Below are 26119 nucleotides of genomic sequence, written 5' to 3' on the forward strand. Positions count from 1 at the left end.
AAAAGTGGAGACGCCGCCGCAGTGATCCGGTGCACGTCATTCTCGTACTCTCCGTTTGTCAAGGTGCAGCTCTGGAGACTGTTCATTTTGAAGTCATCATTCGGTATAATTCAAAGGGAACAATTCAGCCTCGTGCCTCATGAATGAGGGATTAAATAAGCCATGAAAAGGGTGAAATTGGCGCCACTCGAGGCGGACATGAAGCCCATCGCTCGCTTCAATTAGATGCTGAAACACTAAAAACATGTTTTCTGTCTTCTCTTCTGTGGCTTAACACAACGCAGAGGAACTCTCTGCTAAATGAGGTCACGGAATAAGATTAACTGACAACTGTACAGTTACAATCCTACTGTCTATAATGACAGGTCAAACATACACTTGTACATTAACGCTGCAAAAAAAAACATTCTCTTCCTGCCTGATTGTCAACAAAATGTTAGAAGACATTTATTTTAACTAGAGCTCAAGGGGGCATCTTTTAGTTGTCCAACCATCCAAAAAATAATAATAAATAAAATACATTTACTACATTAAAAAACAGAAAAAAGCTCTAAATGCTCATATCGGAGAGGCTGGAATCACCAAATATTTGGGATTTTGTCTCAATAAATGGCTCAATTGATTAATCTAAACCAGAGCCCAATATCATCAGTATTGGTGTGTATGTTGTCCGATATGTGTTGATATTTTAAGAGACTGAAGTGCAGAAGAAGATGATTAGGGTCATATATATTAATTCAATTCCTGGTTTATTTTTACCGTCTCATTGCACTGCTGTCATTTGAAACAATACGATTTATTGTTAAACTGCATCTAATGGAAAATATATAGCCTATTTTACATAAGGGCAAAAACTGTGTGTATATTAATTGAATTACTCCCAAATATCAGTATTGGCATGAGCCCTAACAGTCCACGGGCACTTGCCTATAACCACGAGTGTTGTTAAAGCCACATTATCTAACTGTCTACCTTAAATGAACAGCTTCTATATCATTCTGATGGTACAGTGCCTTGTAATAGAGTGAATGGTGTCTCTGTCTCAGCCACTTCGCCCACCCAATCACTTGTTTCTGCACTGTGTAAGTTCAGTGACAGGGTAGGATCACAGCGTCACACACGTGTTTACTTCAACACGTAACACTGTTGTGATGTAATGTGTTTTGCTTGTAGTCGGCACCTGCATTACGCCTGACAAGTTGTTAGAGACTTGGGATTTGTATTCAGAAACTGTGTGTGTGTGTGTGTGTGTGTGGTGGGGGGGGGGAATCACACAAACTGCTAATTTCTACATAATGTTGCTTTACGTTCACAGTGAAGTTAACTGTTTCATATGCAATACAATACATATATGCAAATGTGTGTATACCCGCCATCGTTACATACACACTGGCATTGTTTACACTCTTATATCAGCATTGGCTTTGGCCCCATAAATTGAGCCGACCTCTGATCTATAACCAGGAGTGTTGTTAAAGCAGCTTTACTTAACGAAAACGCCAGTTTCTACATAGCGTTGCTTTAAATTCCAAGCGACGTTAACAGTTTCAGTCGCTAAAAGACGATAAAACCTGTTGTTAAACTCAGATCTTATGCTTCATTCCCACATTTGAGAGATGCCTGCAAAAACAATGTGTGTCGATCTGTCGATATATTGATGTTGGAATGTTTTACTCCCCGATATCGGTATTGGCATTGGCTCCAACAAATCGACGGGCTGTCATCTATAACCAGAGGTGTTAATCTTCTTTCCATCGACTAAACAATTAATCATGTTTTAAGGGTCAGAGGGGGGAAACCTGCAGATCAGACACACGCAGAGGGGGGTGAAAAAAAGTCCTCAACAGAAGTCTCATGTCGGGCTGGAGGCTACAATGTTTTTGCGGACAGGTGCATGTCACAGATCTGCGGCACGTTACTGACACGGTGCGTTTACAGCGCAGCTTCCAAACCAAAAAAGCAACTGCGGAGAATTCGGTACGCCCGTGAACAACCGTGAAACACGGCGGAGAGAAAACACGTGCAGGGTGCTCTATCTGCATTGCTTCACTTCCCCATGTCCACAAACACACGCACGCACACACACGCACGGCTCAGCTGCCAATCCGCCTTAAAACGAGGTGATGTTAAAAGTTTCACTCACCCAGAGTGAGTGCTGGCTCGGCCGTGCTGGAGCTCCCTGTCAGCGAGTCCAGACGCAGAGATCCGGAGGGAGTCCCGTTCGGAGGCGCGGTGCCCTGTTGGTCTCAGTCCGGTTCCTCAGCCAGTCAACAACACGGACCGACAGACAGACGTCCACACAAACACACACACACGGTGTTTCGGTGTGTCAGACGTGTGTCGGGATCATCCGCTGACCTGAGATGTGTCCCATGTTTCACACCCTCTCTTCCGGGAAAACACGGTCGGAGCAGCGTCCCCGACCCTCTGCTGTCACACGCCGAACACACACCCAGCGGCTGGACGTGTCCACGCAGCCCCACAGCTGCAGCTGGCTGTTGCGCGCCCACTGCAGCTTGCACACCGCGGCGGCTCACGCACACTTTGACTCGGGGTTTTGTTTGCGCGTCGGCAGCCCCAACTTTTATTGTTCGGCAAGAAACAAACCCACGGGTCCTAACACCCGCCCTGTTCCCTCTCAAAAGCCCCCCCCACCCCCCTGCACCGCGAGCCTGGACGCCACAGCCTCACTGGTGATGACTGGCATTGGACCAACACACACCGTTACGTGCAGGTGTTTTCGACTGCACGTTTCATAAGCACAGGTGTCACATGTTGGATTTCCTCCACGTCTCCTCCATTGCAGATTACATTAAATAAACAGTTGAATCTACGGAGCACAAGTGCAGCCAGCGCCCCTAGTGGCCATTTCCCCTCTCGTTTCTCGATGGACAAAACTCGAAATTTCTGTAATTAGGAGACAGGCACCATCAACTGCAGCCATCAGAATCAATCACATTCTCAGTAGGTAATAGTTGAACCTTTATTCCCCATTTTTCTTCTTTTTTTTTTCTTTTTTCTTTTTATTGCAAAGTGGTCCAATAGTGCACCTTAGAATGAGATACACTCACACCTCAGAGCTGCCAGATGAATCATAATGTAGTCTCCTACTGGTAGAAGCTGAGCAGAGCCAGTGGAGCAACGGGTTACTGAGAATGGATTCAGAGAGATATAATAATAATAAAAAAATCTCTTTGCTAGGTGAGACATGATTCTGTCTGAGAATACGATACCCATTTTATGTCATAGGTGATAAAGAATGAATGGAAATACTTAGCATGGATTCATAATTTGTCAGATTTGTTCCCCCCCCCTCCAAAATGTTTAAAGAAATCTTAAATGTACATCCACGCATAGTCCCTCTGGAGGTTTCACATTTCCGCATCGTCATCCACTCATCATTCCTGTTGGACAGACATCTAAGAACAGGCTGCAAAGTGCCTCAGACCATCACTGTTTTGTGCCGTGTAGAGTGAAGGAGACCGCGTCTGTTAACTATGAATGTAAACTTTGATTTTAATTCCTGGATCATAATCCTGTATGGTATGATCTGCAGCTCCATACATTTCACGACCTGTGAAGTGTCTGTCTGAGTTTTCTTTGCAACAAGGAAAGTTTCCCACCAAATGGAAATATGCAAACATTTCATTGCCCCATTCGCTTTTGAAAAAGTGGCGAGTGATGATCACATCTGGAAATATATGGAAATGAACAATCTTCTAACTCATGCTCAGCATGCGTATCTTAGAAGTCAGTGGACCGAATCTGCTTTAATACATGAAGGATAAGCAGCTAAGTTCCCCAGACCAAGGGTAACTTGCTGCATTTGATGTGATAGATCACATTGTTCTTCTTGAAAAGATCAAGTACTATGACTTCAGCAAGAACGCAATCAAACGGTTGAACTCATATTTTAATGGTAGAAAACTATACCCGTAGCAACCAACAAGCAAGTTGCCTGGAACCATTATTGCGTATCATATATACAAATGACCTTTCTTTAGCGTTAGTCAAATGCATAGGCCTACATGTTTGTGGATGACACAACAACAACAACTGCAGGAGCAGATTCACAAACTAAGAGGCAGGAATATTTACCAAATGACTGGAGACGTGTCAGCAGATGTACTGAAATAGATTTAAATGTAGATAAAGAAAAAACAACAACTATGATGATATTTGCTGCAAGGCAAAGGAAGATGCTGGAGTCATGGTACTCATGTCATGGTGTGATATTAACGTGCACAAAGTAGATGAATACGTGTATAAATGGGTACATTACTGCAGACTGATGTGGAAATGTACATAGGGTAGATGTGTGTCTGTATGCTGTATGATCTGATACAGTATGTGCATGCTGACAATGATGTGCTTTGTATTTATGAATGACTGTATGCTGTTTAATGTGTTTTAATGTGGATTCAAATCAGCACATCTCTTTGCTGTGTATATGAGAGCAGCGATGGATTTCTGAGGGGAGAATCATGATAACATACTGTGTGATAATTGAGCCCATAATCTTCGGTGCGGCATATAATTGATCATTATGACATGTTTAAACATACACACTTCGGAGAAAGCTGATGTGAGGATGGACTGGATGTCAGCAGCAGACTAACGTCAACGTGATGCAGTCGGTCTTAATAAAACATGTTTCATGCGGTAATGCAACATCATTCACAATCCCAGGAGGCATCCGTTGCCCCTTCTGAAAATTCCGACCATGTGTTGATTAAACTGATGTTGCAGAGAGACATTTTTCGTCCGACACCACTGTTTCCATTAATCTAACATCGCTTGTTCCTGCAATCTGTTCATGAGCACAAAGAGATGCACCAGTGGTGGAGGAAGTATTATTTAGATCTTTCACTTAAGTAAAAGTACCATATCACATTGTACAAATTCGCAAATACAAGTAAAAGTCCTGAATTGAAAATATAGTTGTAGATTTATGTACAAATATTCATGTATAATCAGAAAAATAACATGTGTTACTCTTGTACACATAATGTAATCAGATTATTAGTACTAGTTCTTTCATGTGTAGCACTGCTGTGTAGCACTGCTATACTTGGATGAAGGGGAGCATTTTGTTTATTTCATATTTTTATTTATGGATCCTTTTATGCTGTTTTGAATCTTAAAACAAAATGGAACATTATGTTTCCATTTCTTATATAAAAAATGCAATATGTAAGAATTTTATTTTGAAAACGTTTCTAAAAAATTTACTGAATTTATTGACAGAAAAGTTTAGATGCCAGCACTTACTTGGTGCTCTGAGCTCACAGTCTGGGCCGCTAGCTGCATGGCTAATTGAGCTAACCGGCTAATGGCAGCTACAGTTAGAAGCAGTTAGCGGTTACACTTGAGAGTATGAATTTGACAGGTGGCCATTCTTACGTCCCAAGTTGGGACCATCAAATGTTTGACTTCTTTTTTTTTTGCATGTGAAATTATTAAACAATTGTCAATTATTTTATTATTTGTATTTGATTAGTGTATAATCACCTGAAAATAATTTTTTTTGTTATCTCTTCTGTCTACAGAGGGAGCAGGTTCTCTTCCAGTGAGTCCACCATGTTGCATCGCCATGTCTCTACAGCAGCGAGATGGGCTTTTTCATTTTGTCGCGTTTTTAGCCACCTCCATAGGGGTGCTGAGTTGAGGGGTGTTCAGTTGGTTGCAACCTTAAACCTCACTGCTATATGCCACTAGAGCTTACACACTGGTCCTTTAATTGACAAAGTGTTTGACCTCTACTTATATACACTGTGGGGTTGCCTGGTCCAATATAGGACAAAGCATCATAATGTATAAAGTCTCCATGTGTTTTGTATGCAGAATCTTTGGTAACTGTAGAGTAACTCGTAACTGTCGTTGCCAGGAATAAAGTAGCACTAGATGCAAATAGTCACACAAGTACGTCATTTTGTATATAAACACAGTAATTGAATAAACATACTCAGTAATACAGTCAGGGTGAACATTGTTCAGTATATCAGACTATTCATCAGCAGCTACATACAGACAGTGGTTCTGTGAGTGCTGCAGCCCTTGAGAGTGCTCTCCTTCCCCAGTCTGAGCCGAAGGGGAAGTTCATCACAAGTTCAGTGAGTTCCTTGGCAACAGCTTCAGCCTCGCGGCGCAACACTGGTCAACACTTAGGGACAGGGGGCAGAATGTCCTCCCTCACAGCACAGTCACCCCGAAATTTCAAATATTTTCAAGCCTTTTCTGTCTCATGGCAGTTTTTTTTTTTTTTTTCCGACGTTTGTCCTCAGAGAGCCGCTCTGCACAGCAAGAGGCAGCCTCTGTTTATTCTCATATGAGTCATAGTGCAAATCAGCCAGCACACGGCCTTGTATGTGCATAGTAATACCAGTCCATGGGCATGGTGCATGACCAGATCATTATCAAAGATCTGTGTCAGATTTCACAGTAGTGATGTTTTAATGATATCCTGAGTGGGAGTCTATGATGAAAGCACAGGTTTTTCTCTTTATAGTCTCTGCTGCAAAGGTTCAACTCATCAACAACGGGAGCAGTTTTAGAAAGGTAAAGATGAGTGTGAATCAGAGAGAGAGAGAGAGAACAAAATACGGAATGGTCTTTAAAGGTACAATATGTAAGAATCGGCCACCTGTCAAATTCATACTTTTACTTTTTTTTAACTTTTCTTTTTCCCCCTTACCTGTAGTGTTATTTTTCCATCTTGACTGTGCTGGTGTGAGGTGTTGAGTTTTGGAGATAATGGACATAGTGCTGTCTTCCTTCTCTCAAATCTACTGGATCTAGATTGGCTTGTGTTTCTCAAAACCACCAATAATAAAGTAATACTAAAGAACTACCATTCCAAAACAATTCTTTAAAAAAAATGTTGCTGTCCAGAAAGAAGACAAAGGAAGCGTGCAAACACTTCACTGAGGCCATTAATACCATTAATGTATAGACCCAAGCCAAAAGAGAGAAAATAGTTTTGAGTTTTTCAAATGTATTTATTTTCTTGGGTGCTTTGAGGACCGTGAGCTGAGTGCTATTATATTTCCATTATTTTCTGAAAAGCCAGACATTTCTACAGCCGATATTTCCAAACCTCTGCAACTCAGTGTTGTGTCCCCGGGCTCTTGTTATTTCACCTGCACGTCCACAGCATCAAGCCTTTTTTTTTTTGTGTTTCATCATTTATTTTCATCTTTCATTTCAGCAGAAGTGTAGAGAAACGACTTAAATAACCCAGTGATCCTCATCGCAGCCACTTTTCACACGTTTGGGCTTTTGAAGTGCCGCTGCCCTGATGTGTTGCCGCGACTCGAGCAGGGCACCCGCTTCATATCTGAGGGAGTTACATTACACGCTTGGCCCATACTTGTCTGACACCTTTGTCCCCATCTGACCTTTCCATCAAAGTTCATCATTTCAAGAAAGCAGTTTTTCTCAGCTGTGTGTTTTACTGGGACAGCCCGCCCGCTGACTCTTCCTATCCTGTATCCCTCTGAGGCCTCAGGGTGGAAATAACCGCCCGGCGCTAATGAGATCCTCTTCTATTTTCCCTGCAGCCCTTGGGAGCCCACCTTCGCTCCAGGAGCTTCCCCCAGAGACGGTGTGTCACTCTCACAAGGGAGATCTGAGGAAGCAACTGGAGGAAGCGTGACGAGCTACTTCTAGCTGTGTGGTAATGAGATGGGCGGCTGTAAGGTGCATGTGACTGTGTTCAGACAGTTTAAAGATCTAAAGGCCCGGGTGCAGGGTGTAAAGAAAGGTGGCTGCCTGTCTCATGGAGAAGTCGACACTCTGTCTGTCAGGTTTAAATACACAACAAAACCAGGTCCCACTCCCTCTACTCGAGACAGACTGCATACAAAACACCCTGACAGGACCTGACAGCTCTTTACATACAGGCAAAGTGGTGTCACATCTCCCCCTGCTGGTTACAAAGGTTCAATGCACACATGGGCATTACAGTTTTTCACAGTTTTTCACCACTGATTTTAATACACTTCTGCAAACCTTGTTTTTAAAGCATCAGAGGAAGCATGTTGTGTGCTTATAATATTCTAAAGCTTGTTCCCAACAAAGTTAAAACGTGTCCAATTACAAGGTACAGCACATCTGACAGTGTAATCAGTATGAAGTATAGCATATCTAAGGATGTAGTATGGAGGTGTTAAACCTTATTAGCAGGTGATGTGCTCATAACCTTCAAATTTTAACATCCAAAAACTGAAAGATGAAGAGCATGTGAGACGGTTTGAATGTGTCGGCACTACAGTCTTTGCAAACACTTCAAATTCCGTTAACCGAATTTTAAACTTGGCTCATCAGAGAAAGTATTTTTTGCCCTTTGAAGGAAAACTACGGTCAAACAAATCAGTTGCATTAAGTGTAATTTATCGTAGTTTGGTTTGGTCACCTAAACAAAGCTAAAACAAATGCTTTGGGAGAAAATAGTAAGGACTGCACCTAAGAATACTCTCCTCTCCTTTCAGTCTCCCTTCACACAACTGTGAGCTTTTCGGTGGCATTTTAACAGGTTTGAGGTTATCTGACTTCAGAGCCCTCCAACAGTTTTCAGCTCATCTTGAACTTTGTGTGTTTTAATATATTCTGATTTAAGTGATGGTGTGTTGAATGTTGCCCAGAGCCACTCTGAGTCAGCTCACAGAGGCAAACGCTAAAGTTAAAGTTAAAATCTAAAAATGTAACCCAACACAGCTCCTCTGAGCAGGCAGAAGACCGACAGAGCTGCTGTTAACAGACTGCTTCAGTATTTCTATTTGACTTTCACTTCTTTTTATCATCGTTAAAGGTTTACAGGTCGAAGGGTTTGATTGGAAGCGTCGTTGTGCTGTGTACGATCCTAACATTGCGACTTTTATGTTGCAGTTTACCTTTTAAAACAATGGCATGTGATTTAGTTTATCATATGAATGGTTGTGTTTGAAGACAAATGTTTGTACTCCATTCCTTTAGGAGAAGTAATGTTTTTATGCACTGTTTTTCTATGTAGAAGCCTTTAGATTTTGGTCCTGTTCATATGACTGTATGGTACTATATGCAATCAGTGTATCATATTTTATTGACCCTTTGTCATATTAGATTGAATATGCTCTTGTAAAACCGTTCTCAGTGTTTTTTCGTCCCACATATATCAGTATCAGACAGCATCATCCACCTCTCCTCTGATTGGTCCAGTCCAAGAGTGAATCGACTCTCAGCCATGCAGGTAACAACCGCCCGACTGATGAGTGATACATTCGTGTTCATATATTACTTATTCTGCTCTGCGCCTAACGAAGATCTCAGTCAGGTTGAGATGCTGCTCTGTTAGATTTTTGTTGTTTTTCAGCCTTCACTTCTTTTTCTTTTCCATGCTGCAGCTGCAGCTGCAGAAGTTATTTGTTCATGAACACTCTGAACTCCATCATGAATAGTTCTGGAGTTCATGCAGATCCTGTTTGTCAGATTGAGACAGTACTGGTGGCTTCGTTGCCTGTTCTTAAAAGGTGTATTCTTTACTGCCCTGATCTTTCTACTTGTGCGTTTGCTCTGGAAAAAAGGGCCTGTTTAAAATGCTCCCCCCCCACTTTCCCGAGTGGTATCTCGCCCTGCAGAAGGTTTTTTTTTATTTTTTTATCTTGAGTGCCCCGGTGTGGAGTTTTGTTCAAGGTCTGTAAAGCTTTGAAAATATGGATAAAAACTTCACAGAAATATAGGCCCCTCCTGGTCTTTCATGATAATCTGCAAAACTTCCCTGTCAGCAGTTCTTCCACTGGGACTGTTCCTTCAGGAGAACGTGGGCCTGAAGAAAAGTCATTCAAATCTCATTTAAAAAAAAAAAAAAAAAAAAAAAAATGGCACATGAAAAAAAGAACACAACCTCTGGATAAATAACAAGATAAATTATCTTTATTTCCACGTCTTTGTCATTTATAAAATTATGTGTCCACATTTAATATTAACAAGGCAATACAGAGAATCCTTTAATTTCTCAGAGGTGGAACTCAGGCTCTAGAGACTGTTTACTTGTCTATGCAGACCAAGAAAATGGGGAACCAGTAGTCAGATGTTATTGATATGAGCCTGATCACTCCTTCACTGTTAGTAAAGGTGGTTACTGTTGACAGATGGTACAGGACTTTCACGTTCCATGCTTGAAGAGCCGCCAGACCCAAAGGGATTGTCACAGGGTCTCTAGAGCCTGCACCCACGCCAAGCCCTTCAATGTACAGTCATAAAACTTCATATCCCAGGATTCATCACTGCTTTTTCGCTCAGTGTAAACCAGACACAGTTCATTTACGAATTTTTGACCATTCTCACACCGCATAACCATCGCTGAGCTGATCAGCGTCATCATAATTATTTAGCGTAAGCATGATTCTTGTCTATCTTAAACATGATAACGTCATATTCTTTTGCCCTACAGTAAAAGACACAAAACCCCAGCGACTGTAAAAACCAAACGGAAACAATGAAGAAACAACCTGTCTATTCTACAAAACAAAAAAAAACAAAAAAAATGAAATCCTTAGATACCATGTGCTCGAAGAAAAAAAAAAAAAAGGTTTCTCGCAAGTCTGTCTGTTGTTGGTAAGTAAGTTTCATTGATGTAAGTTATCAAAAAATTAAATATTATATACTGTATAGGTTATTATTACAGTAACAAGGTTCCATGCGATCATATTCTCATCTTCTGTACATAGTTGAGGATTCAGTAGTAAATAACAAGGCTATACAGACCTATAGTGCCTGGTGGCCAGAGTGCCAGCATGTTACAGAGCCATGGAGACCTGGGACAGGGACAGCTGGTCTGGACAGAGGCGCCACATTCTCATGGTGGTGAAATAAAAACTTAATAAATGAACTGAAGAAATCACTGAAGATACGTTTTTCTGTCAAGTATAATCAAAATCCTTATTTACTCAAGATAAAATCAGCCTCTGGTCTAAAATAATAAGGAATATTCCACCCTTTTGCCTTCTCACATTGTCATCAGGCTAAGATGTTTTTGTGCCTGGTGATGTACTTTTCATCAATGGGTGATTTCCTTCTGAACTTTTCCAATAATGAGCCCAGAGAGCACGTGGAACTGGAAATTATCTGGATTCGATGATGTCATGCCATCTAAATGTCACTAGTTATTCCCTGGAGTAAGAAAAAAAAAAAACATCACCAAGCAACAAAATAGATGAATATGACTTCATACAGTCCTGTAAGCAACCGCAGACGGACCACTGAAGAGTTTAAGTGTTTAAGGATGGATTTTCCTTTAGATTTTAAACCAGGCTCTATGTCAAACTGTGGGAATCAGTGCTGCGTGTTGATATCAGGTCTGGAAGCAAGAAGAGGAAGGTAAAGTAAGGAACAACTGCACATTTCTGTCATTAACTCACAATTAATTTAATTTAAAGGATAAGTTCACCCAAAACTGACAGTCCAGCCATCCTTTACATGCCCCAAAATGCTGATGGAAAGTGGGGGTGAAATTGTGTAGTCCAAAAAACATTTCTGGAGCTTCCCAGTAGAATAGCATTGCAGAGTTTTCCTGAACAAGTGAAGTAGATGGGGACTTGTTTAAAAATGTAAAAACAAACAATTGAGAGCAAAACATAAAACTTCCCAAACTGATTCCAAAAGATGCTAGTTACACCTTTTTTAAAGACGGAATCTTCACTGTAGCTCCTGAGCTAGAAGTGTTAGCACGCATTGAAGTAGGTGCCAAGCCCGACAGCGCAGCGAGGGTGTAAATGATGTTCAAATTCTAATTAATTTGGAATCTAAGGGCTTCTGCCAGATGAGCTGTATGGAGCCATTTATGTTTTTAATTTATCTTTTTATTTATTTAGTTAGTTACCTAGACAGGCTGCAGGCTCTTGCTTTTAGCTGAGCAGCTACAGTGAAGTTTTCAGTTTAAAATAGAGTGTAAATAATGTATTTTTAAGTCAATTTGGGATCCCAGGGCTTCCAGAGACTTGAAGAACAAGCTGCTCTTTTTGTTTTCATGTGGTATTCCTTACAAAACCAGTCCCCATCTACTTGAGTTGTTTAGGAGAATACTGCAGCAGTGTGCTGCTGTGAAGCTCTAGAAATTATTAGTGAACTTAAAACTCCATCCAACTTCCCATCAACATGAGGGTGAGTACATAATGATTACATTTTCAGTCATGGGTGAACTTATCCTTTAAAGAAAATCGCACATATATCTCCCCCAGGCAACAGTTGCCTCAAAGATCTCGGTCATCAAATATTTTATTACAATTCATTTTACTCATTACTGCAGATCCGTCTTCCTGTTTCTGCTCTGGCACCTTTACTAAGTTTTTTTCTTGAATGTACACACTCTCCTCTTTCCTATGTGGAAGAGACCAAACACACCGCTCCCCCGGTCCACAGAGCACCAGGGCCCAACACAAAACCCATAATTAAGACTTAAAGACACAATCCAAACCCCGGGGGTTCATTCAGTCAAATACATTACTATTAAGTCATTATAAAACAATACCCAAGTTAGTCGCTAAAGCACTGAGAGAGCAGGAGGAGCTGAGGGAGCAGCGCACAAAAGCACAACATAACGTGGTCTCCTATCAAACATGCTTCAGTCCAGGTGGACATTCAGAGTCCTAAAGACCTCGAGTGATCACAATGAACATCACTGATAGATAGGACGCGCATGAGTGAGAGCGGTGGCGGGTAAAAGGCTAATTAAAGATTAGCAGGAACACATTCATTTCGACCACATACTTCATGTGGAGGTGCAGTGGGCTGTATAAGGCATGGATGTTGAAATGTGCTTAATATATAAATGGTTCATGAGCGAGTGACACTGAGACAGTCAAGCAGTTTAGATGCCATTCCTTAACTTACTTTAACTACATCATCTGTGCGATTCAACGACTGAAGTCCTATCGAGTCAAATTAGACAAATTAATTCAAGTAAGGCTCTATGTACACACACACACACACACCTTAGCGCTGGTGCAGGGTTAGAAATAACTGAAGGAATTAAAGGGAGATCGGCAACATGACGCTCCGAGACTATCATTCCAGAGCATTATCTTGTTGTCCAGATCTACGTTTAGATATCTGACAGCTAAAACTCCACTGGCAGCACAGCACGTGGACATTAAAGTGAGGCTTAACAGGACCAGCTGGGATGAACTGGCTGACAACTACTCTACTGATATGCTGGTTTGGTTGATGTTTGACATTTTAAATTCTTTTTTTTAATTAATTTACCTATCCGTGAGCTGGCCTCAGCTCCTCGAATTAAGAGCCGAAAGGAAGCGGCCAAGCAGCGTAAAGCTATTCACACCTTTAGGTGGAGCGATGTCTCCACACCCCTAAACAAGAGAGCCCCCGAAAAAAAAAACATCCCCGACGCCCGGGCCCCGCAGCTGCCTCCTCGACAGAGAGCGAGAAAAGAGAGACGGAGAGATCAGACAGGAGGAAGAGAGAGTAATTCTGCATAAAACACGATCAACCAGAAGTTGGACAAAGAGTGATGGAGGAGCAGCGCTGTGACAAACTGGCCAGAGATACCATTGTGTTGTGCTGACAAGGTCGTGTTCTTGCAGAGCTGGCTGCCAGTAGTGTGGGTGGAAGGAGCCAAAGCCGTACCTCTAGATAATGTTTTTGTGCGCGCACAAACACACACACACACACACACACACACACACACACGCTCGTGCACACAGACACACACACGCACAGGTACGACGGCTCTCTGCGCTGGCCATGCCGCCTCCAGAGCCGGCTGTTTTCACCTTCCACGTTCTTGCTGATGCCGTTCTTTTTAAACCAGTGTGTACGTCAGTCTCTTCTCCGCGCCAGGCCTCTCAATCTCTCTTTTGGTTCTCTGTACTAATTTAAACCCACCCCCCCTTCCATCCCCTCCCCTCCCCTCGCTTCCCACCCCCGTGTTATCAACCTCCACTCCCCTCCCCGTCCTCCCTCTCCTTCCCTCCCCAAAGTCCAGTTACTGCACCACTATGTTTGTACTGTACAGTCAAAAAAACCAATGAGCAGAAATCTTTAAAAAGCAGAGTTTTATCTTTTTTCTTTTTTCCTGCGGTTGTTTCTCGCAGCTATAAAGACAGGCTGATATCTGCCCGTAAACACGCACGCTTGGCTCATTCGCTCACACACTCGTAACAAAGCCATGCTCGCGGGAACACGCATGCTCTCTCTCTCTCGCTCTCGCACACACGCCCTCATGCAAGCCGCTGCTCATTTTCTAGTGGTGGTCTGTTGGACATGCAGGAGTGGGGAACGAGGACAGGGTAGAGAAAAGGTTCCTAGCTCATAAAGGGAAGAGGGTAGGCGTGTGTCTAAGTGTGTGAGTGTGTTGATGGAGAGGTCTTAGTTCCGCTGCCATCTCCTCCGATATTTCTTGTCTTCGTCACCTGCAGGAGAAAGACAAAAAAAAAAAAAAAAAAGGACATCATTTAGAAAACATTAAGCGATGAGATCAGTCTATAGCTGCGAGTTTCTACAGGAGAGAGAAGAAAAGCATGAGGAGGCTAGAAATAAGAGTACCTTTTCACAGAAGGTGAGACAAAAAGAATTTAGGCTGAATTAGAAATGCAGGAGAGAGAAAAAAAAGAGCAGAAGAGACAGTGTCAGTGAGATCTGATTTTCAGCATCAGAAGAACATTCATTGATTTCAGACGCCTGACAAAAGGCTCAACGTACCTTCTAGATGGTTCCTGGACATATACTTCAGTGCCTCATCCAGGAGGATGACTGGGATGGAAATCTTCAGGACCACGATCCACTGGGACCAGCGCAGGGGGGTCACCTGGAAGATCAACTGGAGGACAAAGGAAACCACAAAGTCAGAAACTTCTAGTAATGCATCAGACATTATGCCATGAAGCCTTTTTCAGAGTGGCCCTGACGACTCAAAGCATAGGAATTGTGGTATTTTTAAACTGGGGCTCTACATTAACATGTTTTGGTGTGTAATTTATTGATAATTACCAAAAGTTTGGGAATCTGCGTCACCTCAGCTGACAGGGACAGCATGGCTGCAGTGGCTGCAGTGTAATCCTTCAGGGCAACTGCGACTGACGTTACGTCCACTACAAGTGCTTGTTTTTGATACGGACAGTCTGCGGTTGTTATTCCAAGTGTCTGACAACATTTAAGAAAAAATTCCTCATAACTAGACTGTTTCGTTAAAAAATAAGATCCTTTTTGAAATCTCTTGAGAGGTGGGTTGCAGCAGGATGATTACAGTGGAAATGTCAGTCAGAGTTGGAGAAGTTTGGAGTTTACCTAGAGGAATTGCCAACAAATTTCCAAAGTCATGGTTGACTACATGATTTTGACAGTCCAACTTTGACAGTCACAGTTGCCCCGAAGGATTACACTGCAGCTACTGCAGCAGCGTCGCAGCTGCCAGCTGAGGCAACCTACTGTAACAATTCCAAATCTTTTGCTAAGTATGAATCATTTATACACCAAAACATGTAACTACCCCTATAGTTGAAAAAGGTTGAAAAATACCTGAATTCTCCTTTAAGATAACAAACACAAGCAAAAGAAGACAACACGTGAGCAAATAAAGAAAGCATCTTCAGCAGCTTGACAACACACGTGCAGCAAATACACAAAATTGCTGCAGAGTGCGAAAACACAATCAGAAAAAGAAAAGCTGCAGTTGCACAGAGAGCACGGGTTTCTAGGAGGCGATAAAAAAGTGATGAATGTGACCCATTACATTTAGTGACCCCCTGGAAACTTCCCATAGTCGGTGCAACTTGCAGGGGTTGCTACTGTATTTGGTTGTGTTCTTGTAGAACTCCACACACGTTGCCCATCAGATTGAGGTGTTTAAGTCATTTGCTTGTGGTTTGTCTGTTTGCAGTACGTTGGGCTCTCAGGGCCACTTTTGTTTTTTTTTTTCATTAGAAACGACCCTCATGTTAACATTGTCATAGACTGTCATGTATTTGGACCGTGATATGAATAAGTATTATGAGTATGTTTTTACAGCTTCCCCCAAAGACACAGAGCAGGCCCACTGACAGAGTCTACAAGTGTCAGAATTCAATATACTGACCGGCAGAGGCTCGACGTAGAGGATTAAGAAGTGCAGGGAGAGGGAGAGGATGATGGCTCCCAGCAGCCAAATATTGACCCAGGGAGGCATCCGGACCAGGGACTGGTTCTCAGACAAACTGTTGGGGGGGGGGGGGGGGGTTAACATATCAAAACATGTTGACAATGTAGATGCTCAACTTGACATGAAGGACTTACATGGAAGTTTTTCTTTCATGTTGCAAAGATCACATAATTTAATCAGACTGTCATCAAAATTAATCAAATGTCACATTAATGTCTATATTAATCATAACAAGTCTGCCTAATGTGACTGTCTCCATTGTGGAGAACATTTTCACTGGTCGTCCAGCTCTTTATTCAAACCTTCCTTTTCTCAGATTCTTTCCTAGATGCGACATTGGCCTTTTTGCTTCTATAGGGAGCTACTGACTGACTTGCTCCATGAGCAATCCTGGCAAAAACACTAGGAGTTTTCCCTTTATACCACTGTTCCTTTTATTTCCTGCCCGCTCAAATAAGCATTATTCCATTTCTTAAGATGTGTGCCTAAGCTTGATTCCCTTGCCACTTTTAACCAAATGCAAAATCTAAAAGATATGGGCATTATAAACAGTAATGTTGAGCCCGGCAGCAGTGAAAAGAGTTGATGTTTGTGATGGATGTGGTGTTCTCCCTGTCGCGCCTGTGTAATTCTTTTTCAAAGGCAGCCCTGTCTCGTTGGATTACAGAGTCTCCTTTTTGATAAATATCTGACAGACGTGACATTTAAGGAATGTCCACCCCCACCCGACATCACAGCAGAAGATGACTGACCTGTTGAGTGCATTGAACATTTCAATAGTGACCAGCACGGACAGGGCCATGGTTGTGGGGTAGCGTGATTCAAACACCTCACAGTCTATGTCCTTGAACATGGGGTTCTCCTCAGTACACTGCATGAAGTGTCTCTGTAGAGAGACAGACGGGGAGTTAGTGCGTGTCTGTGTTTGCATGTGCATGTGTGTCAGCAGGATGTCACTGGGACCTCTGTGACCTGGTTCGAAGGAGCTTAGATCTGATGGGGGAACAGCTGCAGAACCTTGGCCTCGTTCCCACCCTGTGTGCAATCAAACCACATGGGTCTAACTTCCTTTTCTATTTCTGCAAACTGCTCGGATCACCCGCATTGCTGTTTCTGACAGCGGGTAACGTAAGGAAGACAGAGAGATGGTACATGTGCAGAGGAGGCTGAGCAGAATAACACAACTCACCAGCTGATAGAAAGACACTTGTGGGCCTTCTTCATCAAACAGGTACCACCATGTGGCAGCACCGACTGTTCCAAGACCCACATATCCTGCAGGAAAAACAGCGAGATACATTTGTTTACAGCAGATGTCACGGACAGTGTGTTAGGATGAAAGGGTTTAGACCTAGGTAGGAAGTTGGTTTTAGAACTCCGTCATTTGGAGATGTGCATACTCTGCTATGTGAGTGAAGTGAGCTGGTCCTTCAATTTAAAGCAACAAACTGCATCTTCCTGGAGAAAGACAGCTGATTTTTGAGTCTCATCCTCAGATCGTCATGTACCGTCACTTGGTGAGAGTTAATAGAGGTGGCAGACTCATGGATTTTTTGATGGAAAATGCATGACATTATTAAGAAAATAATATTTGTGTGGCTGATGCATAAAATGCATTATCAAATCCTATATTGACACAGTTCTATTTAAAGCAGGAATTTAATAGTGATTTGGACAATTCTGTGACATTACATTACACATCTGCAGATCAGAGCTAATACTACCTCCTATGGCCAGATATCTGAAGAAGAGCCAGCCAGAGATGAGAGGCTCCTTCGGGTTGCGGGGAGGTTTGTCCATGATATCCAGGTCTGGAGGGTTAAAGCCCAGGGCGGTGGCAGGCAGGCCGTCAGTCACCAGATTAACCCAGAGCAGCTGGACTGGAATCAGAGCCTCAGGGAGACCCAGGATGGCTGTCAGGAAGATGCTGGAGAAAGACAGTGAGGGGGACACACAGAGGTCAGCCGAGGACATCAGGCCGAAGGTGAAGCAATGTCCGTATCCGAGCGGGTTTCCGTTCCTCACCAGACGACTTCTCCCACGTTGGAGGAGATGAGGTATCTGATGAACTGCTTCATGTTGTTGTAGATGGCTCTGCCCTCCTCCACAGCAGCCACTATGGTGGAGAAGTTATCATCAGACAGCACCATCTCAGATGCCGACTTAGCCACAGCCGTGCCGGAGCCCATGGCGATGCCTATCTCTGCTTTCTTCAGGGCCGGGGCGTCGTTCACACCATCTCCTGTCTGTGAGGAGAGAAGATTTCTTGTGTCATTAATGCCCCAGAAGACTCACAGGACTGTATTTGCAGTTCTGATTATGTGGGAAATCCCCGAACTAGACTGACTGTGTATATGCATAAAAAAACTGAACAAGGCACTATGTAGTTTTGGAGAAGAGATTCAAACTCAGGAAAAACTTTATTGATTGAAGTAATAAGAACTAGCAGAATATAAATGTTTTCTACAACTGAATAAACAAGCTGTTCTCAGAGGAAAATAAGGTTCCCAGAATGCTGTTTGAAGCTAGAAAGGTGGCAGGGTCCGCCACATATAAACAAAGTAAAACAATTATGAACATTTTATTTAATTCAAATCTATTTTCCTACACTTCTCTCTGCTCGTTTATTCCTAAAATACCCACATTACATGTATATTAGAGAAGCGATGAGTCCAACAATCTAACGATGATTGAAAATGAACCGCTATCTCATTACGTTTAACTCTCATTATCATTTCAGATCCAGACAAGAGGGAAATGTATTAATCCGTCATGGCAGGGCCTAAAGCAGCTTCAGACACTGGAGAATGGTGGAGCCAGTCTGACAGGCAAATGGTGATATTGTTGTCTCCCTCCCACCCGTCTTCCCCCCCGGATCAACCCCTCATCTGAGACGCGTGTCAGATAGGAAGCAGCAGAGCGGGCCGGAGATGACAGCTTTTGATAGCAGTGTCTGAGAGAGCAGCCTCAGAGAGACCTGGAACATGTCATGCCTCACTGGCCTCTTCTCCGCAAGTCATTCCAATAATGCACAGATGAAGGGAAAGAGAAAAGTTTTGTTTTTTTTCTGTTTTTTTACTTGCAAAAGCCATACAGAAATATATGAAAAAAAGATATACCATGTGTGGATTTGTAGGAAGCAGAGTAAAGTGTAAAAGTTGAATATACTAGAAAGAATCATCGTCACTTCTCCTCACCATGGCAGTGATCTCATCGAATGACTGCAAGTATCCCACGATCTTAGACTTGTGTGCTGGCTCGACCCGGGCGAAGCATCGTGCCCGCTTGACGGCCTCTCTCTGGGCTTCCTGCGGGAGATCATCAAACTCGCGGCCCGTGTAGGCCATTCCCGTCACATCCTCGTCCTCGCTGAAGATACCGATTCGTCTGCAGATGGCTACAGCTGTGCCCTTGTTGTCTCCCGTGATCATGATAACACGTATACCGGCCTCGTTGCACAGTTTCACTGACCCGATCACCTCCTTCCTGGGTGGGTCGAGCATGCCCACGCAGCCGACAAATGTGAGACCCAGCTGAATAGAAACAGAGAGAAAAAGAAAGAGAAAAGGGGGGGATTAAAGTCGCACAGGACTATCTGTGAACAGAATATCACTTCAGTTTCACAGAAATAGGATTCAGCTCGTTTTAGCTGCATCAGACAGATTACTTTCTATGCAACAAAAGAACGGTTCCAGAGGAGAGGAACCAATTGTAAAAGCTTGGATACAGATTTAATCACCGCCGTGGTTTAAACAAAAGAAACACCGCTGCAAAGATGACAGTAAAGGAAGTGTCTGAAATTTTCAGAACTAAGCTCATTTGCTTTCTTTCCAAAGTTAGATGAGAAGATCAATATCACTGTCCTATATGTCTGTTAAAAAGGTGCAATATGTAAAAGCTGGCCACCTGTTGAATTCACACTCAGAGCAAATAGTGGGAAGTATATCACCACAGTAACTGTAAACTGCTGCTTAATGTAGCTGCCAAGTTAGCTCTTTTAGCCATACAGCTAGCAGTCTGGACCTTGGAGCTCAGTGCACCAAGGATGTGTTGGTTTTGACATTGAAGGGACAGGACCTTTGGACCAGGATGGACCTGGGCTAGCTGGCAACACAATCTACAGCGAAAGCATATTACCCAAAATGTCATTGAGTCATGAGTTATCATTTGAAAAAGGCAGATTTAAACAACATGGATTTCTGAGCTAAACATCAGATCTTGCGGCAGTCCTCTACTGTACCTCATACTGCACAAACTTGCTGGAATTCTCCAAATCCATGTCTTCTTTGCGTGGTGGGGTGTCATGAGTGGCCAGTGCTAGGCAGCGCAAGGTGTCCCTGCCCGTCCCCCAGTCCCTTATCTTAGCCATAAGCTGGTCGCGCAGCACGGGCGTCAGTGGCACCTTCGTTGTTCCCACCCGCAGGTACTGACAGCGCTCGATCACAGACTCTGGAGCACCCTGTGAGGAAGAATTGACACAAGAGAGGAACATCAAGAACGTCATCAGAACATGTTTGAGTATCATCATTTTAGTATTTTTAACTGTATTTCCATATATTTGCATCTTTCATTGGCATTCTATCTGCTTAATCAATCACTATACCATGCACCTTATTTGTAAAACATGTGTTATTAGAGTTATTATCAATCAACCAATTTGTGATTGTATTATTCATTCATGCCTTGATGAACATCTTGCTCTGAGAGCCCGGCTTGACAGGGGTGCAGTACACCGACATGGACTTGCGGTCACGAGAGAACTCCAGGGTGAACTCCTTCTTCATCAATTGTCTGATCACCTGATGGATGAAAAAGATGGTGAGAAAAGTAGAAATTATGTCAGCGAATAAGAAGAAATGGAAAAAAGTGACAAAGAGCCTCGGGGCTGCACTAAGTAGCTGTATTTGTGGGCAGCTGTCAGGCTGGCAGCCTGTGGATGACTGAGAGGCTTGGCTGAGCTACTGACAGCTGAAGGATGACACTTCAGACTGAGCACTCAAACACCTTGTGTGGATGTCTGGCTGCGGCCTCAGATGCCTGCACACGGCAGCACATGATAATGGAGATCTGTCTGTGGACGGTTAACGATAACAACTGTTCAAAATGCTAACAGAGAGGCGGACCAGATTACTGCAGGTTTACTGTAGGAACACAAAATTCATCAGATTAAAACCTCCCTGTTCATTACATACTGCAATATCTGCGGTCGGTGTCAAGTCTTCTCCTGCCAGTAGGTGTCCCTCTCGTTCAGAGTCTGTGCTTATCCAGTACACATGAAAGATTAACAGGGATCATGCTCTCTGTCCAGTCACACTGTTGTGATGTTCACACACCCTGTCAGGGGACTGGAGACGGATGTCCTGAAATCTGTCAGTGTGACAAACTTCTCCTCTCCATCAAACAGGGAGAGACATGGAGGTTTGTCTTGGCATGACAAGCAGGGAAAAATATTCTCTTCCTCTGGCTTCCCCTTTCAAGCGGTGTGCACCCAGCAGAGATGTGGAAAAGGTAAGGTCATCTCATCTAAAATCTGCTGAGGATGCATGTTATTGTTAAGAGTTCATCCATGTATCTATTACACAGGTGAACTGGGCCGATCCAGGAAATATTCAGTCAGACTTCTGCTTCTCCACCGCCCCTGCCTTGTGTCACTACAAGGCTCATCACTGACGAGCTTTGTTCTTCCTGGAAGCGATACCAACAGGGATTGTAATGACCTTTATCTACAGTGGAGTGAAAAGGCTCGCGCCCAGAGGTGACAGACTTCAGCTTGGCGGATGACAGGCCCCTCGGCACTGGAACACCAACAACAGCTTAGTAATCTAATCAAGACGTTCTCACATGCACAGGTCAGGATCAGCACTGTCCACGTTGACCTTATCACAGGAGATGAAGTATTATATTACGGTAAGCTGAGGACCTTTTTTTTAACTCATAAGCAAACAATCATAGGTCACACCCTGAAGTCATACAGATGTGTGTATCAACAACCCTTATGAAGTAGACCTTTAGTAAGACACTAAATCCTAACCTGTTGACTCAATACAAGTCACTCCGAATAAACCAATGAATCGAATAATAAAATATCACCTGGCACAGACATGGGGCACATGATGTCACCCCGACAGTCAGGCGGTGTACTGTACAGCATAATGAGCAGAGTAATTACAGTCTTGTTGACATATTCATGCTGAGAAGTGCAGAGCCTGCAGCAGACACGCCAGCTGTTAAAGCAAACAATATGCTCACTGTAGATGAATTAATGAATTAAGATGTGGACTACAGATCCCACAAGACTTGGTTTGAATACCTCATACATTATTGATCACATCACACACATCACATTACATTAAAATAGTGCCTCACTCCGATAACATTACAGGACTGCAGCAGAACCACAGATATTTTCTATTTTATTCCACACACCCCCACTCCTAGGAGGTCAAAACCTGGCATTACCCACAATACAACCTGACTGGAGATTTATGTGTGTTATGCTACTAACAGGCAATGAAGCCTCAAGCAGCGATCAGGAGCGCACTACGGAGGTCAGGCAAGGTCACTTCTTTGTAATCTAGATGTTTAAAATCTGTGGAGGTCCTTTTCAATCACAGATGCACTGACCCACTTTTTTAAAGTTGCTAGCTGATGCAAGTACCTGAATTTGAATATCTGCTGATACTGATGCAAGTTGCTGTCTTTCTTTTCTGTTTTTTGAGACTAAAATATATCCAACCTGAGGACATGTTGAGTAAGCCATCTGTTACGCTCTCTCAGTTTCAAACTGTCTCATGTCTCTGTAATGCAAGATACATTATGCTCATTTTCTCAGGTTTCTCAGGATTATTAATTTTATTCTGGGTTACTACTAGAATAGGTTTACATGCTTCAGTGCTCAAAAACAAATCAGTGTTCTCACACTGTCCAGTGCTGCAGCACTGTATTCCCCCTCTCTCTGTAACACTCTCTTTAAGCTCCTGTCCCATTAAGGCCTGCCTGCCAAATAACCCGGTCTGCTCTGATTGGTCAGCTCACACATGCCTGACCCAGCATCGCTAGCAACAACAGGGCAGCTGTACCAAATCAATTCTTAGGTGCCAAACTAGCCGCTAGGTATACATTATGCAAATATGTGACATGGTGACGTACAAAGACACAGAATTAAAAGGTGGAGCTACTGACAAGGCATTTCAGGTGTCTATTTGGTCTCCTTTGAGGAGGGTTTATGGTATATGTAAACTATTTAATCAATGTTCGCTTATTTAACATTTTGGCTATGAGCTTAAAATTCATAAAAACTTTTGATGACATCACAGTTCTTGGTCACAAACTCATCTCCACATGTAGCCTACCGAGTTGCAGGAGCCTGCCCTTTCCACCTTGCTCAGTCCGGACACATCAGTCTTGAAGACGTTCATCTTCTCCACCAAGGTGGTGAGAGCCGTCTCTGTGGCTTCACCCACCTTCTCATAAACGCCTTTGGCCTGGGAGAGAACAGAAACACATCAAAAACATGCTGCTGGACTGGATTCAGAAAAGTATTTTTACAGGAGCTGAGTGACAGTCATAAATTCCACCCTTTATAGTGACATGTTTTAGAGAAGTCTAAACAGAAACAGACTTGAACCGTCTCCATTGTTACATGTGAGCGACTCTCTTGAAATTGACAGGAGAATGACTCTGTGGGTCAATCAGCTCTGCCTCCGCAAACGCTGAGTCATACATGCAAAGTGTTTTTGAGCAAGGCCCTATCCGAGATGTGTAGCAGGTGAGGTGACGTAGTAATGGTATGCCACACATCATTTGTTTGTTCATTTGAGGGGGCGCAGACGGCAATAAAACACTGCACTCCGCTCCGACACTTGGCTCCTTGGCCCCCTCATCTCTCCCGTGCGAGTGTGTTTTGATCTCACACTTGGGCTCTTTCTTAAAAAAAAAAAAAAAAAAAACGTACAAAATTGGTGGCAAAACATCCATTTAAAAGAACAGAAATAGGTAGCCTTGGAGGATATATGAGAGTTGAGAAGTGCCTTCTCCCTGGCCTCTCTCCTCATCACAGTTACCACGATACCATAGTGATGACAAAGAGGTGAGAAAAAGCAATCCAAAGCAGAGAGAAAAAAAAAAAATCATAAATCTGGGTAAAATTAGCTCAGCCAAGTAAGAAAAGAACAGAGGGTTTTCTGTGGTGTGTTTGCGCTCCTGTTCTACATTTGCATTGCAGTGTGTGTATACGTGTATTGCACATTGTAAAGACACCTAACCTACACAATCCTGTATTTCTTACAGATGGGTTAATCTTGCATAGAAACATGATGTCAGGCATAGAAGAGAAGCAAATTCTAACTATACAAATATTCAAATATATGTATGCATGTGTGTGTGTGTATGTGTTTTAATGACCTCATTGTAGTCCAGTGAAGAGTCATTGCACATAGAGCACACAGTGGCCAACTCCAGAAGTCCATCATAGTCTCCACACTGGATGGGCCTGTCTCCTTTGAGTCTGAGAGAAAAACACACACGCACCCAAACACACACACACACACACACACACACACACAATCGTCACTCACAAAAGCAAAACAACTTGGAAAAACACTTCACAGTTCACTACACCTCAAAAACAGGAGCCTCATTAATATGTATGAGTGGGGAACACATTCAGTTGTTTAGCATTCCAAAGTTGACAAGAAACAGTGGCTGTACAGTAGTAAACAGTGTGTGTGTGTGTGTGTACGCGCGTGCGTGCGTGTGCGCGCTTGTGTGTGCGTGCATGTTCCTGACAAGCAGTGCTGATTGCATGACAACCATGGATCCCTTCCCAGAAGAGACTGCAACGGTTGCTAGCGAGGCTCCCACACAATAACCCACACTCTGCTGTTATGAAATCGACAGGTCCATGCAGAGTCAGAATGCTGTACTCACCAAACAGCCAAATAAACAACAGGCACGCACACACAATGAGCCGCAGACGCTCTCTCCTACCTAATAGCTCGCCACCTACCTACATTCCTACTCAAACCAAAGTGACCACACAACTGAAAATCTGACACTTTGTTTTTCCGTTCATCTGCCCAAGTGAATGCTTCACTTCAACATTATTAAAACCAAAAGGGGGTGCAGTGAAATAGTTAGAGGTGCGGCTTTATATGATGGTTACTATGAATGGAAGTAACAAGCACACATAATGTGCAACAGAAGCCTCCAGGATTACTATTTCCTTGGTTTTCACAGAAATTGCCATAGAAACATGTAAAGCAAAGCCAGAAGCATTTTTGGGGAATCATTAGCACTGATGTGACAAATCACAGTTTGCTCGACTACAGCTATTTATATTGTACTTTGGTTTTTACTCAGAGTTTAATCAGAGCCATGACGAGGGGAAAGAGGCAGATTCTTTGGTTGAGTTTGAAAAGCTCACAAAACGGTCTGCTTATTATCCCCAATAAAAGTAATATGTCTTTAAAATGTGACACTCACATCTGTCCCTCGGGGGCGTACGTAGAGCCAGTAATAGAGAACTCATGAAGGGAGCAGTTTGAATCTTCCACCTTGTCTGCGATGAACATCTGGAGGGGAGAAAAGACAAACACAAACAGGGGCAATATGGTTAGCTTAATGAGCAAAACTGCAGAGTAGATAGTTAGAGTAATGACCACAGTGCATTTTGAAGAGCACTTTTTCTCCATTCCGCCTTCATTTACATGGTCTCCACACATTGGAACGCATTTAAAATAATGTGCAGGAGGTGGAATGTATACATATTTTGTAATGGTGCGTCTACAGTATAAAATCATGGCATTCAATAAGCAAGGTACATTATAGCTTCAATCAAGTGTAAGAAAAACAAACACAAACATACTAATATGTATTTTGTATATTTATATATTTTTGATATGATATGCTGCTAACGACACAATGTGCCCCCGTGGTCTCACAGTGTCAAAAGGGCAGAACTCCAATCACAGCTCCCGCTCTCTTACAGCA

The 26119-nt window shown here is 42.9% G+C and overlaps 2 protein-coding genes across 4 annotated transcripts in view; both read right to left on the reverse strand.

The window, feature by feature from the left end:
* camkk1a (calcium/calmodulin-dependent protein kinase kinase 1, alpha a) overlaps positions 1–2616 on the reverse strand; it is a 72055-nt gene extending 69439 nt beyond the window's left edge. The window contains exon 1 of one of the 2 annotated variants that reach the window (XM_030438751.1): positions 2144–2616. The gene's annotated coding sequence lies outside the window, so the exon portion shown is untranslated. The remainder of the gene's footprint in view (positions 1–2143) is intronic. The other variant, XM_030438747.1, reaches the window with a different exon arrangement.
* Positions 2617–14031: 11415 nt separating this feature from the next.
* The window catches only part of atp2a3 (ATPase sarcoplasmic/endoplasmic reticulum Ca2+ transporting 3), a 47332-nt gene continuing 35244 nt past the window's right edge, over positions 14032–26119 (reverse strand). Inside the window, exons 9-22 of one of the 2 annotated variants that reach the window (XM_030437361.1) lie at positions 25613–25701; positions 24533–24635; positions 23482–23613; positions 20812–20928; positions 20370–20588; positions 19327–19662; positions 18155–18375; positions 17854–18056; positions 17319–17404; positions 16882–17015; positions 16067–16184; positions 14695–14812; positions 14539–14572; positions 14032–14405 (exon numbers count right to left, since the gene is read on the reverse strand). In XM_030437361.1, the coding sequence (XP_030293221.1) occupies positions 14568–14572; positions 14695–14812; positions 16067–16184; positions 16882–17015; positions 17319–17404; positions 17854–18056; positions 18155–18375; positions 19327–19662; positions 20370–20588; positions 20812–20928; positions 23482–23613; positions 24533–24635; positions 25613–25701 (1881 nt within the window). In that variant the 3' untranslated portion in view covers positions 14032–14405; positions 14539–14567. The remainder of the gene's footprint in view (positions 14406–14538; positions 14573–14694; positions 14813–16066; positions 16185–16881; positions 17016–17318; positions 17405–17853; positions 18057–18154; positions 18376–19326; positions 19663–20369; positions 20589–20811; positions 20929–23481; positions 23614–24532; positions 24636–25612; positions 25702–26119) is intronic. The other variant, XM_030437360.1, reaches the window with a different exon arrangement.

Source organism: Sparus aurata, chromosome 13 (genome assembly GCF_900880675.1).
Source record: "Sparus aurata chromosome 13, fSpaAur1.1, whole genome shotgun sequence".
Taxonomy (NCBI): Eukaryota; Metazoa; Chordata; class Actinopteri; order Spariformes; family Sparidae; genus Sparus; species Sparus aurata.